This window comes from Hoplias malabaricus, chromosome 9, assembly GCF_029633855.1.
Source record: "Hoplias malabaricus isolate fHopMal1 chromosome 9, fHopMal1.hap1, whole genome shotgun sequence".
Lineage (NCBI taxonomy): Eukaryota > Metazoa > Chordata > Actinopteri > Characiformes > Erythrinidae > Hoplias > Hoplias malabaricus.
In genome coordinates this window covers 38,124,129-38,140,500 of record NC_089808.1, presented here as the reverse complement: position 1 = coordinate 38,140,500, position 16,372 = coordinate 38,124,129, and the positions used below count along the sequence as shown (strand labels likewise).

Genomic DNA, 16,372 nt, shown 5'->3' with positions numbered 1-16,372 from the left:
CAAACTTTTATGTGAATGGTGAAGTTAACAAACAAAACCACCGCTATTGGTCTGACACTAACCATTGTATAGAACCCTCCAAGACTGTTGGAGCAAAAAAATTGATGGTATGGTGTGGTATATGGGGTACAAAGATAGTGGGGCCATTCTTCATCAATGGAAACCTCAAGGCCACTGGATATCAGAAATTGCTACATGATGATGTGTTTTCCTCTTTATGCACTGAAGCTGGCACATTCCCTGAGTTTTTCCAGCAAGATGGTGCACCACCACATTATGGGTGTCAGGTCCGAGCATTGCTAGATGAACAGTTTCCTGGAAAGTGGATTGGTCATTGTGGGCCAGTTGAAGGTCTCACGGTCTGACCCCCATAGACTTGTATCTTTGGGATCATCTGAAGGCAATTGTCAATGCTGTGAAGATACGAGGTGTGTAGCACCTGAAACTACGGATACTGGAAGCCTGTGCTAGCATTTCTCCTGCGGTGTTGCTATCAGTGTGTGAAGAGTGGGAGAAGAGGGTTGCATTGACAATCCAACACAATGGGCAGCACTTTGAACACATTTTATAAGTGGTCAGAAACTTGTAAATAACTCATGAAAGAATCCAAAGACACCATTGTTTTTCTTGTGAAATTCCCAATAAGTCACATGACCCTCTTCAACAAAACAAAAGTTGGATCCTGTAGTGTAGTAACAGTATTTGAACTATTTCTGCTTAATGGTGATTATCAGTTAAAAATTATTATTATTAATAATAATTTTAGATAATAACAATATTAATAATTTATCAGAAAATGGGATACTGTTCACGCTAGGGAGTGAGTTTCAGGATTTTCAGACTTTATGAATAAACTCTAAACACAGTATTACTTCAACTCAAAGAATACTTTATTAAAAAGGAATAATAATTATTTGATACATAGCATGATTATCAAATCTTAACAGTGGGATCAATGAAGGTGAATTATGACTTAATAATTGGCTAGGCTATATGACTTGCGATTAATATGTGTTGTTAAATGAAGTTAATTAATATGTAGATTTATGAAGAGACTTCTGAAAATTATATTTTTATGAGCTTATGTGATGCAGTTCGACCAACCGATGGGTACAGCGGTTCCGTTGCGGTGACAGCATAGAGTCCAAGCCTGGCTCTCTCGGTTCTCCCCATGGGAGCTGCTGAAGCTGGTTTAGCTCAGGAGTCGTCACTTACGGGGCGTCAAAATAAAGGGTGCGTCAAAATAAAAGCCCTCTGTTTTCTCTAATTTTCAGAAGTGACATCTTGAAGTCTGTATCTACAGTTAATATTCTAATTATCAACTAATCTCAGAGGTGGCCCCATTTTTGGCCAAAAATAGGGTTCATCTGCTTTGATCAGCCTTAAAACAAGACTTTGATTGGGTGACAAAAAACTACAAACATAAAATAAATTGAGACTCGCTGAAGGAGTTATTTCTACAGGCTTCTATCTGACTCAATCGCTGTTTTTAAGCAGTGCTAACTGGCCCAAGGCATCCCTTGTTTTAGTTGCATGAAGATTGGTCCTTTGTCAGAGTCTCTTTGAGAGTCCACTCCGTTCAGCTGTTCCGAATCTGCTCCTCTCCTGCAACGGCTCTTTTTTTTCCTGAAGAGACTGTCCTTCTGAAGCAAACTGCTGTTTTCTATGTGGCACCATTACGTCCACTTGGGAGGTAGCCATTCTCTGATTGGCTACTGGGTTTGGGAAGTACACGTGACCATCTCAAGTTCCCAGAGTAATAAAATTACTTACTGCTGTTTGGGCGAATAGAACATCCTGGAATTAATACCTCGTATATACTTGAATATAACATATTGATTATACTGATGTAATTACACCAACTATTCTAGTTATTAGAGATTAATTAACATTCTTTTAAATTGAGAAAGGAATTGGTTTTCGTGATTTGGAAACATCAATTCATGTTAGCGTACATTCACCCGAGAATAATATATTATCACATGATTCCACAATAATAATGATAATAATACATTTGACAATGCATAACTGGACTCAGAAAAGCATAGTGTCAAAGATTACTTTTGAGACAGAGAAGAGAGAGAGAGAGAGAGAGAGAGAGAGAGAGAGAGAGAGAGAGAGAGAGAGAGAATGCTTTTGGTGACATGATTTCACAAATGTCCACTTGGAGGCACTGTTGGTCCATGCAGTTCCTGCAGGGTTGAACTCCGATTGGAGAGAGCAATATCAGCGCATTCCTCGGGGGCCATCTGCTGACTTTGCAATAAGGTTGGATAAGGTTGAGAACTAAGCTGAGTGAAATATGCCCCAGGGGGTCTGGGGGTCTCCTCACATGGTGAGCTTTATGACTCAGTTCCCAAGGCTCTGTTTGCGTTATCGTTGATTTAATGGTGCTTTCTGGACATCATAAAAGTGGAAGAACAGCCTTTCAATCTTCAATAGACTAGGTGTGGGTGTGGGGGGGGGGGGTAGTCTTCAACACACACTCTTTAGAATGTAAGGTCTTGATAAAGAAAGTCTGAATCTTAAAATTTCTCCATTTCTTGATCTAGATCCAGAGTCTTAAGAAAAAGGTTCAGCATACCAGGGCCTTCCTCCACTACAATCCAAATTCGCCAACTTCAAAATGGCCACCATGGTCACCACCCATCTTGAAAAGTTTCCCCCGTCCCATATACTAATGTGTTACAAACAGGAAGTTAATATCCCCAACCATTCCCATTTTATTAAGGTGTATCCATATAAATGGCCCACCCTGTGTGTGTGTGTGTTTATATATATATATATATATAGATAGATAGAGAGAGAGAGAGAGAGAGAGCTCTGAACTCTGTAGACATGGGTATTGGCTACACACTGGTGTTTACAGCTTTATGATATTTTAATTAGTGTTTCTTCTATTTTGCTACAAATCTGATGTAACCCTGTTTTTCTCATTACTTGTGGCTCACACATTGACTATACATGAGATAGTATCCCTTCCCCACCATCAAAGATAATGACCCATTAGCCCCCACCCCATCAGTGAGACCAACTCAATTGTTTGGTTGTAAACAGTGGTATTTTAGTAATTTAGCAACTGCTTTGGAGCAACAAACCATAGATGAACTTCAGACAACTGCTTAAAAGCAGCAGAGAGCATACAAACTTTACTAGAAGTCATTTATTTCCCCTCTATCAGCTGAGCTCTAATATGGTTGTGGCCACATCGGTTGCCACTCGTGAAGAAACAGATTGCAAGAGATAAGATTCTCAAAATGGACTGGGCAGGAATTAGAGCTGTCTCACAGCCTGTGGACTGCACCTGCCATGCTAGTGCAGAAGGAAACTGGCACTTCTGCGTGGACTATCACCGCCTGAAGGCTGGGACAAGGGTGGACTTTACCCGATGCACTGGACTGGAAAGTGGAGTCAAGCTTGTTCAGTTCACTGGACTTGCACATTGGATATTGGCAGGTGGCGTTGGCTCCCAAGGTAAAGGAGAAAAACGCTTTTACCATTGGTGAGGGGATGTGGCATTTTAAAGTGATAACCTTCATGTGGTAAGTGAGGAGGGTGTGGACACAGACGCAGCTAAAGTGGACACCATTCAGTGCTAATGTCAATTAGCCTTGGAGCATCCTGGGGTTGTCCTACTACTGCTGCTTCATTAGAGGTTTTGCAGATATCACAGCGCCATTACACAGCCCTTGTGTCTAGTGTTTAGCCCCCTTGCTGTAAATAAAGTCTCCTGCACTTACCTCCATCCCTGTTCCTTAACCACTCCTTGACCACATCGTGACACCTAAGGCAATTGGTTTTTGGTGATTTGTATGAGTTTTCATTTTTCCTTCGACAACACCAATGCCAGCAACCAAGGGATTGGTGTGGTTCTCTCCGAGACTCAAAATGGAACTTATCAGTTTGAGAAACTGAAGTGTCACTGAGATCTGCTATAAAATAGAAGTACAAAAATTACGCCTTTAAAAAATACTTTTGCCAAAATAGGGCAGCCATGGCCTAATTGTTAGAGAAGTCGGACTGGGACAGGAAGGTTGGTGGTTTGCTTGTGGGCAACAGCTTTGTCCCCCACCCCCCCCCCCCAGTCCACAGCTGAGATACCCTTGAGCAAGACATCTAACCCCCAACTGATCCCCAAGTACTGGGGGTGGCTGCCCACTGCTCTGAGTGTGTGTTCACTGCATCTAGTGGACGTGTGTGTGTGTGTACATGTCATTACTATTCTGTCATGTATTCTGAAGCAAGGAGGCTGGATGTAATTGCATATGGTGGTAACTTTATTGGCAGAAGCAACAGAAACAACATGAGCAGGGAAAATAAAGATCCAAAGGGAATTAAATGAAACAAAACAAACTGACATCAAAAAGACTCCAAACACTCTATACCAAAATTAACATGAGCAATGACTTACCCCGGAAAGACAAATACACACAGCTTTTAACCCTAACCCTAGCCACAAGGACAGAACTAGAGAACACCTGTAAATATTAGTCACAAAGCAGAGTAGGACATGAGTAGAGGAGATACGGGCTGTGTGTGAAACGTCCTAAATATTGTCACCTGAGGCAGTGATCTGCAGGAGGGATGCGCAGAGCCATGTCTGAAATGAATCTAAGTATAAATTATATCTGCTGAAGTTGACTTTTGAATGCAGCGTAGAAGTATCCTTAACTGCCCTACATTTCCCATAATCCTGTGTCATCAATACTCATCAGAAAAAAAAGACAGAACCAAGTATCATCAATAACAGTGCCCTAACAAATAAAACTAACCTACACTGGGACGCTATGCGAGGGCAGCGTCAATCACGCCAGTTTACATTCCGGAGCGTCAAAAATATCAGTCCTCCTGCTGTTATGGAGATGCTCAGTCAGAGCCCCGTATCTGATTGCTTAGATCCTGATTTGCTAGAGACCCACTATGACGAAACATTGTCACATATTTTAAACCACCTGGCACCTCTAAGAACACGCTTGGTTACATTTTCTCAGCCTGCTCCCTGGTACACTGCTGAGCTGCGCCAGCTGAAAGCTGTTGGTCGCCAGCTTGAACGACTCTCAAACAGAACTGGCCTGACTGTGCATGCCCTTGCTTACAGTGATCATGTCTTTTTTTATAAGGAAAAACTACAGGAAGCTAAAACACTCTACTATTCTGATGTTATTCTTGGTGCCCACAGTAACCCTAGAGCTCTCTTTTCTACTGTTAATAAGCTATTGAGCCCTGTGAAAAGTTTCCCTATGGCTCCTTGAGCTGAACTCTGCTCTCGGTTCATGGACTTTTTCAATCATAAAATACTTACAATTTACTCTCAGTTCCAGCCCACTGCAACCAGGCTAAACATTCCATAACTATCTCCTCAGTTCAGCAGCAGCTATTTTTCCACCTTCAATACTGTAAACCAACAGCTTGTTTCACAGATTATTAATTTCTCAAAGGCAACTTCATGTCAATTAGACCCTTTTCCTACACAGCAGGTGAAAGCCTGTTCTCCATTTATCTGTCCTCTCATTACCAAAATTATCAATGCTTCACTTAGTTCAGGAATGGTCCCAGCTTCTTTGAAACTGGCAGCTATTACCCCAGTTCTCAAGAAGCCTGGCTTAGATCCGGAGAACCTCGCAAATTATAGGCCCATCTCTAATCTCCCTTTCCTTGCTAAACTGTTGGAGCGAACAGTAGCTGCTCAGTTAACAGAACATATTCAATCATGTGATCTGTTTGAGGTCTTCCAATCAGGTTTTAGGAGGAATCACAGCACTGAAACTGCTCTTGTTAGGGTTGTCAATGACTAATGTCAGCTGACCAAGGACTGCTGAGTCTTCTTGTACTGTTGGACCTTACTGCAGCCTTTGATACAGTGTGTCATAGCCTTTTACTAACTCGGCTCAAAAACATGGTTGGCGTAACTGGTACTGCATTAGCCTGGTTTAAATCATATCTTTCCGGTAGGCAGCAGTTTGTTTCAATGGGAAGTTTTCGATCTGACACATGCTCCTTGTCACATGGTGTCCCCCAGGGCTCTGTTCTTGGGCCCCTGCTTTTTATTTTGTACATCCTTCCTCTTGGTGACATCATTAGTGAGAAATCTCGGAGTAATGTTTGATTCTACATTATCGTTTAACTCACATATTAACACCACATGTAGGACAGCCTTCTACCATCTTAAAAATATGGTATTTTTTAACAGGGAGAACACACCACACTCCTCACAGACAGTCACCTGAAGGAAACCCCAGCAGACACAGAGAGAACACACCACACTCCTCACAGACAGTCACCCCACAACCTCCACGTCCCTGGAGCTGTGTGACTGCGACACTACTTGCTGCGCCACTGTGCCACCGCCACATAAATTCAACCATTTTATAATATTTTTAAAAAGAGGTATTGTGGAAGCTACAGTGCTTGTTTTTGATGGAAAGAAATTGTTCTTCTATCTGTTAGTTCTGGTTTGAGTGACTCTATATCTCTTCCCCAATGGCAAATGGAAAGACTGCGTCCCCTTTCACACATGAGTAGTAAACCAGAATTTTTCCTAACTTTACCAGAGGAGCTGTTTTTGTGAACACCAGTGTCCATAACATAGAGGTGCTGGTCATAACCTAGACTTTATCCTGCCAGCCTCATAGTACAAAATCTGTGCATGTGTGAACAGAGCTGGGAATGTTCTGGAGAATCATGCCGTGTCTCCTGCACAAAGGTGCTGCCCCATGCCTAAAGCACGCTGAACATTTCCAACTGTGAGCCTGTGTGTGACAGAAAATCTGTGGCTGTAGGCTACTTGTGTGAAAGGACAACTCCAGTGTTCATATTTAAAAAAAAATTTAAACTGCGTGTTATCTGGAGGGGCAGGTTGGTAGCCTTCTTGAGTGGATGATTAACGTGTACTGTGTCTAGGTTTAAGTTTAGATTAGTTTGCTAATTCTAACCCCACATTCCAAGGCTTTTTGGTCCTTACAGTGCAGCTGGCAAACCACACTGTGTCGCAGCGGTAGAGGAAACTCTCAACTGTGCAATTTACTAAGAGCTGAGTGGGATGTTTGACAAATTTTCTCAGGAAGGAAAGCCTCTGTTGAGCTTTCTTCACCAGGTGGGATGTGTGGAGCAACCATAGAAAATATTTTGTTATAGGGATTCTTAAGAACGTCGTGTTACTGATACACTCCACCTGCTATCCATTTATGTGAAGAGTGTGTTCCCTCATTTTTAAATGTATGTCCTACTATGGTGTCATCAGCCAGCTTCTCTACCGTGTCTGAGGAATGGATGAGGACATAGACGTGTTTGAAGAACATGAAGAGCGTGTGGTGCACCTATGATTGAAGTTGAAAAATCTATGATTGCCCTTTCTGAAATTCTGTGGTCGTTTAATTGATAAATCCATATTCCTTCAAGTTTATCGAGTTTGTCTTTAGCTATCTCTCTTTTCATAAGAGTGGATCTCACCTGGTGGTGCTGTAAAATGGGTAAATACTCTTATTTAATCAGTGTCATATGAGCTTTCACCCTGCTGGTTTGGGTGTTGAAGCATGATCCAAAAACACACGTTGGTAGGTGGATTGGCGATTCAAAAGTGTCCATAAGTGTGAATGAATGTGTGAGTGTGTGTCGCCCTGTGAAGGACTTCCCGTCTTGCGCCCAATGATTCCAGGTAGGCTCTGGCTTATAGATAATGAATGAATGAATAACTAACTGGCTTAGTGGCACGGTGGCTTAGTGGTTAGCACGTTCGCCTCCCAGCGCTGGGATCTTGGGTTCAAGTCCCATCTGGGTGGAGTTTCCATGTTCTCCCCGTGTCTGCGTGGGTTTCCTCCGGGGTCTCCGGTTTCCTCCCACAGTCCAAAAACATGGAGGGTAGGTGAATTGGCTTCTCTAATAACTGTCCTGGTGTGTGAATGAATGTCTGTATGTGTGAGCCCAGATATGGATTGGCGCTCTATCCTGGGTTAAACCCTAGTGCCCGATGCAGTCCTCCAGGTGGACGGTCGTTCCTGGTTGAGAGTACGCTGTGCGCGTTTGGCTGCCACTTCTCACCAGTGTGTGTGTGGATTGAGCGTTCTGAGCAGTGTGGATTGTAAAAGCGTCCTTGGGTGTCTAGAAAGGTGCTATATAAGTGTAAAGATAAATAAAAAAAATAAAAAATTAACAGGTGCTAGCCAGAAGTAAACAGACGTGCGCAATTGTGAGCGCTGCTACGGAAAAGGCAGAGAATATACTGTTACAGCGAGTTGTTTCTATTGTTACTGATGACACACCCTGGTCATTATATTATTACATTTCATGATTAGTACAGTACATTCATTACAGATTGCTCCTTTAAGTTTATTGTTCTTGGATGTATTACAAACCCCACCTGTGTATGTGATCTCCCCTCTGTCAACTGAACTCAAATCTTTCCAGAACTCAGTCTCTCTGAAAGATGAACAAATTAAAATGATTTCTGGGATAAAACGTATTAAACGCTTTAAAATGTCACTAGTTCTGTAACAAGCGCTTAACAAGGAACAAACAAGCAACAGGTGCGCTCAATCAGAGCTGATAAACGCTGAGGATTCTGGGAATTGTAGTTCTGAGAGATGGTAGCGCCTGACCGCCTAGTGCCCCCTACAGGCAGCCTCCCCCTTCCAAGTAATAAGATTACAACATACTACAGTTGTATATTCAACTGATTTCACAACTTTAAACCATTAATAACACGTTTATGTGCCCTTTTTTAATTATTGTAGATAAACGGTATACAATTATAACTCACGATAAAACTTTGGGAAGCGCGCTGAGAGAGAAGGACCCTCCCAAGCGGCAGGTGGCGCCCTCTCTTCTCCAGCGCAGGGCACTTCGGCGTGTGTGTTCAACATGGCGAGGCTTCAGCATGGTTCCCCGCAGTCCGCAGAGGAAACTGGGGAGTTTGAAGCGGTTACAGAGCGCAGAGACATGTCCGACCACAGCGAAGAGGACGACGAGGGTCCGGAGGAGGTCGGGTTCGAGGAGAGCAGGTCCACGGCGCTCAAGAGCGTGCAGGAGGCGATAAAGGCCATCAGGAGGTGAGTAAACAAGGGCTGGAAACACACAGGCGAGGGGGCTCATGGTCTGCCTCCAAGGCTGGGGTTAGTTCTAGGGAACAAACGTTTGTTTTTCCTCAGCGCAAACCTCAGTGGGTCTAAAACACTAAAAACGCAAAATATCGAACAGCTTCTATATATTAATAGATTAGTTACAACGTAAACATGCAGCTGTGGCATCAGGAGCATTAGATTAAAGGAACGGTAGGTAAGATATGGGCTTTTTTCTTTTCTTTTTTTTTTTCTTTCTTTTCACGTTGGTGAAGTATATGTACATTTTTTTTCCTCCTACCTCACCCCCCTTAATAAGGTCAACGGTTATTTCACCAGGGTGATATTTGGCACTATTAAAGGTAGAACAGGGAGGGGGTGCGTGGAGACCAATAACGGTAGCTCTACAGTCAGACCGTCCAATCAGAAGATTTTAGGCTACCTCACCACGCCCCCTTCTCACTCAAGCGAACCAATCGGAGTAGGGGAGGGCGGGACTAGTTTGTGAACGAAACTTCTCGAAGTTCTATGTAAGCTCTAGAAAAATAAAATCCCGGACGTTTGTGAAATTCCGCACGGACATTTTTTAAGTCTAAAAAAGAGGACGTGTCCGGGTAAAAGAGGACGTCTGGCCACCCTAGGATTAATGTAGGGACATGGCTGAAATATTTAAGGTGAATTGAGCCCAACTGAACTAAAAATTGTCAACGCTGTAACACTTCACACTGGCCTTCATTCATTGAGAGTATCCCTACAAATAAGCAGCTAGTCCTCTCTATTTACACATACCCTTCTGTCTTGCATGCAGCTTAAAACCTCAACACCATGTTGATGTTATTGGATATTTTAGCTTTTTGGTCAGAAACCACTGCTGAAGGAATCTGTGTTTAAAACTATTCTGTTACCTTCAGTTTTAAAGCAGAGTCGCTCAGCCATGGACACACCATAGAGCTTAGAGTTTGATTTTTCACTGGGGGTGTCTTTGAGGTGGTGTTAGACATGTGAGACTGGCAAATGAGTATTAATCATAAGTCTCAGTCTACTGAACAGCACATTAGGCAGGTATTAGTAATGTTTTGGCTCATTGTCATGTCACACATTCTTCAGTGAGAGAAACAGTAGGTCGTTGTTAAAAGTGGGACTAGATACATGTCCTGTCCTGTTTAACCACTCTCTCAGTTCTGACTGATCAACAGAAACAGTAGGTGTGTCCAGTCTGCTGTAAACTTGCTGCAGGGTCTGAGGAACTGTGCTGTGTTTCAGGGAGAAGGAGCTGCTGAAGGAGAAGAGGAGGAAAAGACAGCTGTTGTTCCAGGAGCAAAAGGTACAGAACTCTTCACCGCATGCCATCACATTTGAGCAGACATTTCATGGTGTGTTTATTCTTGTTTTTGGGTTCTCTTGGTCCAGGCTGAAGCAGAAAATGAACTATTGTTGACAGGTTTAAGACCTGGTCCATGTCATGTTCGCAGCGACCTATTATACACTGAACAAAAAGACATACGGAGGAAAAATCAAAGCTGAATACGTTTAATGTTTTCTGTCAAAAATGCATCCTCTGAACATTTTGAACGCAGATGTATGTGTGTCTGGCCTTCCTGCTCTAACAGTGTTTACAGATCAGTCGTGAGACTCACTGCAATGGGAAACAAAAGTAAAACCACTGTAACACACAACCTTAAGTTTCAAAAGTGTTCAACTCATTTCCCCAAACTATTCATTCAAACTGCTTGTCCACTGCATGAGCGCAGCTCTACACAACTCGACTTGGCTATTTCTCTAGCAGGGCTCCCCTGCAAAATGGAGTCATAAAACCCTGTCTCTGTGGCTTTGAAAACCACAACAACGGTGACGGTAAAGTTAGGCGTAGCGTAAAGTTATTCGCTGTGTATGCACGTGTTGTTTTACGTGCCCCAATTCTCACAGATCAGTTTTACGTGGTGCACGTTCGGCTTTCACTGGCCATTCGCCCAAGGAGCATTTAAACCTCTTCAAAACACTTTGAGGTAAAGTTGCGAGCTGTGAGTTAGATAAAAATAAATGTGAAAGCTGTTGTAGCTTAAGTGATTTTACAGGCGACGGTTTGTGCTGGATTTGAATGAGCTCTGCATTTCATGGTGATTGACATGTCTCTGCAGGGTTTACACGTCACAGTTTAGTACCTACTCGGCTCGGTTGGAACCCAGAGTGAGCTGGGACTGACAACTTACCCGGTTCCAGGGACCAGGACCAGATTTGGCCAGTGGAAAAACAAAAGAGCCGGGCCGAGTCGCATAGGTGCCATGCAGTGGAAAAGCACCATTAGATCTTAAGGCATCAGTTTAAGCAAAACACTTCCTACTTGCCTTCAGTCCAGAAGAAGCTCTAGCACTGTTCACGGTGGTACAGCTGAATCTGACACAGCAAGGTCACGTTAATCCAATTTCAGGTTCAAATTGATTCTTGTATCAGTCTGACCTTAAAAGCCTCAGACATGATCTTGTGTTGTCCGTTATCCCACCCACTTCATAAGTGAAGACCCTTGTGCCCTTGGGTGGTGGTGTGCTTGTAGCTGGCTGTTTTAGGGAAAGAGGGCAAACAAGCACCCTCCTGTTCATGTTTCTGACGTCGTGGTCAGGAGTAGACAAATATATAAATTCTGAGTGATCACCAGACTTCTTAACTCTTTTAATAACATTAAAATTCTTATGTTTCTCAAGAAAAAACGGCTTCTCCCTGAAACTCTGTTGGAAGAATTTGACACAGTGCCACAGAAGTAAGTGACTGTTCAACTTACAAAAAATATACATCTGCTCCTCCATTTTGTTTCTCTGAGTGTTTATCAGTCCTCTGTTAATTACAGGAAAAAGAAGCCTTCTGTCGACAAAGGTAAGCCACCTTTTTATAACGAGTGAATTCAGCTGCTTTAATGTGCACCATGGGTTGTAAACGTTCAGTTTAAAACATGACAATGTATATGACCTTCTGAAGCTGCTACAGTAGCCTTTGTTGACCATGCTCAATAGCAAGCCTCGGACTAGAGAGTGGGAGATGGGTGGAGCCTCCATCATTGGAGGGTGGAGCAGTGGAACCACGTGTTCTGGAGTGATTACACTTCATTACCTTTTGGTATGAGTTAGTGACTTGTCTGATCTAGATAATCCTCAGTCAACGCCAGGCTCTGATCTCACTGATGTTGATGTTGCTGAATGCAGGAAACTCCACACAGCAGTGTTCCAACGTCGAGCGGAAAGACTTTACAGAAAATAAAAAGCTAGTTACAAAGAGGGACAGACACCCTAATAACACCCTTAATTATGTCTATTATAAATATCTTTTGTATTAGAATATTATTAGATTGTGTTTTGTTAAATGTATAATATTTGCCCCTGAAGAAGAGGAGGAGGAGGAGAATGTGGAGAAAGAAGTAGAAGAAGAGACAGAGGAAGTGTCGGAGACAAAATCTACAGAAGGGTCTAAAAGGTGAGCTGAAGCAGTTGGTTCTGTGTCCTGTCTCTGTTCAGTGGATATGATTCCTGACTAAGGGTCTGTCCTATTACTCGGTCTTGCACCTGCGACTGTCACAACAGCCATTAATGTGGGTGATATATTGTTTCAGAAATGATGGTAAACAATATTATTAATTTAATATCATTTTATGCCACTGACAATGATAATATAACAGCAAAATAATGCAGTTACACCCCAAAGAGCAAAAATTAAGTTACGAATCCAGACGTTTGATTTGGAAAATAAAGATGGTTTAAATAGCCTCAAATGTACACTGTAAAACATTTCTTGTAAATTTTACAGTAAAATACTGGCAGCAGAGTTCCCAGGCATTTACCGTATTTTTACAGGAACACTACTGTATTTCAAATTTACAGCATATTACTGTAATTGAATAATACAATAATTTACTGTGATTTACAATAAAATACTGCAGAAGACTTGCTGTAAATTTACAGCAATTTTTTTACAATGTAAGTAAAACATGATTGAAATAAACCCCCAATTTTCAAACAAAACGACACGTCTGCCCCAGTGTAGAGAGACCAGAGAAATCCAGAGAATAGAACAGAGCAAGAATATGAAATATTGGTGATATTTATTCTTCTATAACCAGCATCAGTAAAAGCAACAGAAAGTAATTACGTCAGCAAGAATTAAGAAAACATCCATATACCTATTATACGATCAGACCTACTTATACACTTTACTTGCAAGGCTTAAGGGCTCTGATTTAGCCCAGTTACATAGGATCGACTGTGTGGTGGTGCTTGTAAGAAATGAAACGTCTTGTTGAGATCAGTAAGGTCTTGCGTTTACGCAGTGTTTGTTCCTGCTTTAGTTTGCAGGGAAATTGCAACGTGATGCGGGTGAAGGACGAGTCCAGCGATGCCTCACTGCAGCAGACAGCCATGGACTTCGTTCAGTCACGTCTGTACGGACCAGGAACCAAGAGAACAACCAGTAAGAGCCCTTCAGTTACACAGAATGGTTCTACTCGCTCAATGTGCGCTACGGCTCTTAAACACAATGCCTTTAGCTCTGGACCCAGCTTCATAACGAGCTGATGAGATGTGTTGGGGCGGGGGAGACCAGAACTATCAGACTGTGTTGAAAAAAATAATAATAATAAGTAAAGCGTGTACTACACTCATTACTTGACTGGACTAATTTAAAATGATTAGGCACCATCTGTGGTTTAATTAATGGCAGAGACACCAGTTTGCGTTCTATTCTGATAGGCAGAAATATCTACATTATCTACATAATCAAATTACACTCCATAACTGCCCCCCCTCTTCCATCTGATTGTGCCCCTGGTGCTCTTAGAACTCAACTACCTTTGGGTGCTTCGAGTGCAGTGCTTTGCGTCAATGACACAGCGTCCTTGTCAGATGTGTTCTAGTGTTACTTATCAAGGAACTAACTGTCTTCCAGATGCTGAGCGTCTGTCTCTGGAAAAGAAAAGAGGCGCCAGTAAAGGAGCCGCAGCACAGTTCGTGAATAAGAAATGGGGTGAGTCTGAGCTTTGAATTTTAAATAAAGTGTATGTTCGTTCCTCCAGCATCATCAGTCATGAGTTAAAAGCTCCACCGTCATTGTGTCCTCGCAGGAGCAGAACTAAAGGCCAAGGCGGAGAAGTGCAACAAGAGATTTATTCACAAGAAGAAGCTGATTCCAAGCTGAGAGCGCGAACGTTTTAAGGCGACGGCCCTTCCTCACTGAACGTTTCTGTCTGCTGAAGTCCAGAGATGCCACAGATGCACATAGTTGGGTTATTTTCAGTCTGGGGGCAGGTTTTGACTGAAAGAATGTCATTGACTTTAATTTTTTTTTTTTTGTATTAAGACTGTGGTCAGGTCTGTGATACTTCACATTAATAGAAGTATGTTATGTCTTCACCCTTGGTGCTGGTGTGGAGATTACATCATGTTCAGCTTCATAAAAGGTAGTGTTTTGACCCAAATTTATAATCTTCAGTAGACAACTGCCCCTCCTTTGTTTCTTCTGAAATAAAAGGAAGTAATAGGGACACGACGATTCCTCACTAAATCTACTCTGGTATTAAACTATGATCCATCAGATTTATACCTGTGTAGCCCACACTGGCTTTAGGACATTAGTATCCCATTCTGCTGATGGTGCCTTTCTGCTGAGATGATGAAAGCTGTGCCAGCACCAGTATTAGCAACATTCTGGATTCAACATGTCTCTTCTGATCAGATATGCCAAACGGAGGTCAACAAATGTTGCGTAAATTTGATTTCTCCGTGTATTGTTGCTGTATCAGCTGTTTTTGTTTAAAAGTTTGCTCTGAAAAATTAAAGAAACTGAAGATGTGCAGCGGGGAGGAATATTTTGTGATTTCTGGATGTCGCTCGGATTGGTTTTAATGCTCACAGCCAGTAACTCTTCACATGTCAGAACAGGGTCTCAGTCAAAGTGTAGCTTCTGTTTAGTGAATATTTTCACAAACATCCACAGTAACTTAGGCCCTGTTTACACTTGATGTTAACATCCGCTGCGTGCGACGGGATCTTGGCGATCACCTGGTCGAGACAAAAGTTAATGTGCGTCTAGATGCCGACTTGATCTCTTCAAATTAAACCTTGTGATCCATAATTAGCTACACTCAGTTTTCTCTGCAAAAAAAGGAAGGGGTGGGAACAGCTTGAAGATGTTGGTGTTACATTCTATTTTATAACGTACATGGATAAGCCACACTGTTGATACTTCAGCACAGATCTGATCATGATGTGAAAATACTGCATGCAGTCACAATGCTCATACAGGAGGATGTGATCACAATCTATTTATACTCGTGATTATGATGTGATATACTCATTATCCAATCACTGATCACGATGCTTTCATACACACACCTGGGTTCTGTAATTCAGCTGAACTTTCATCAGATGTAAATGCTACAACTGCATGTTTGAAACTTATGGGAAAAATCTTGAATATATCTTGGACACTCCTCCCAGACCTGGAGGAAACCCACGCAGACACAGAACACACCACATTCCTCACAGTCAGTCACCCGGAAGAAACCCACACAGACACAGAACACACCACATTCCTCACAGACAGTCACCCGAAGGAAACCCACACAGACACAGGGAGAACACACCACACGCCTCACAGACAGTCACCCGGAGGAAACCCACGCAGACACAGGGAGAACACACCACTCTCCTCACAGACAGTCACCCGGAGGAAACCCACGCAGACCTAGAGAGAACACACCACACTCCTCACAGACAGTCACCCGGAGGAAACCCACGCAGACACAGAGAGAACACACCACACTCCTCACAGACAGTCACCCGGAGGAAACCCACGCAGACACAGAACACACCACACTCCTCACAGACAGTCACCCGGAGGAAACCCACGCAGACACAGAGAGAACACACCACACTCCTCACAGACAGTCACCCGGAGGAAACCCACGCAGACACAGAACACACCACACTCCTCACAGACAGTCACCCGGAGGAAACCCACGCAGACACAGAGAACACACCACACTCCTCACAGACAGTCACCCGGAGGAAACCCACGCAGACACAGAACACACCACACTCCACAGACAGTCACCCGTGCCGTGACTCAAACCTACAACCTCCAAGCCCCTGGAGCTGTGTGACTGCGACACTACCTGCTGCGCCACCGTGCCGCAAATCTTGGATATATTTAATGCCAAATAACCTGATTGGGAAAAAGTTGGATTGATAAATTACGGAGGAAAGTCGTACAGAAATTACTTCTGTAAACACAATTTAAAAACACAAAACCTACTTTGTTATGGTGTAAAATAAAGTTTA

At 42.8% G+C, this 16,372-nt stretch overlaps 1 protein-coding gene across 1 annotated transcript; it reads left to right on the top strand.

Moving 5' to 3' along the window:
• The first annotated feature begins 8,784 nt into the window (after positions 1-8,784).
• nol7 (nucleolar protein 7) lies at positions 8,785-15,571 on the top strand. Its single transcript, XM_066681595.1, has 8 exons — positions 8,785-9,044; positions 10,317-10,377; positions 11,753-11,808; positions 11,896-11,921; positions 12,428-12,515; positions 13,384-13,505; positions 13,980-14,057; positions 14,155-15,571. Exons 1-8 carry the CDS (start codon positions 8,857-8,859, stop codon positions 14,226-14,228), a joined length of 693 nt encoding a protein of 230 aa, XP_066537692.1. The 5' UTR covers positions 8,785-8,856; the 3' UTR covers positions 14,229-15,571.
• Positions 15,572-16,372: the final 801 nt, after the last annotated feature.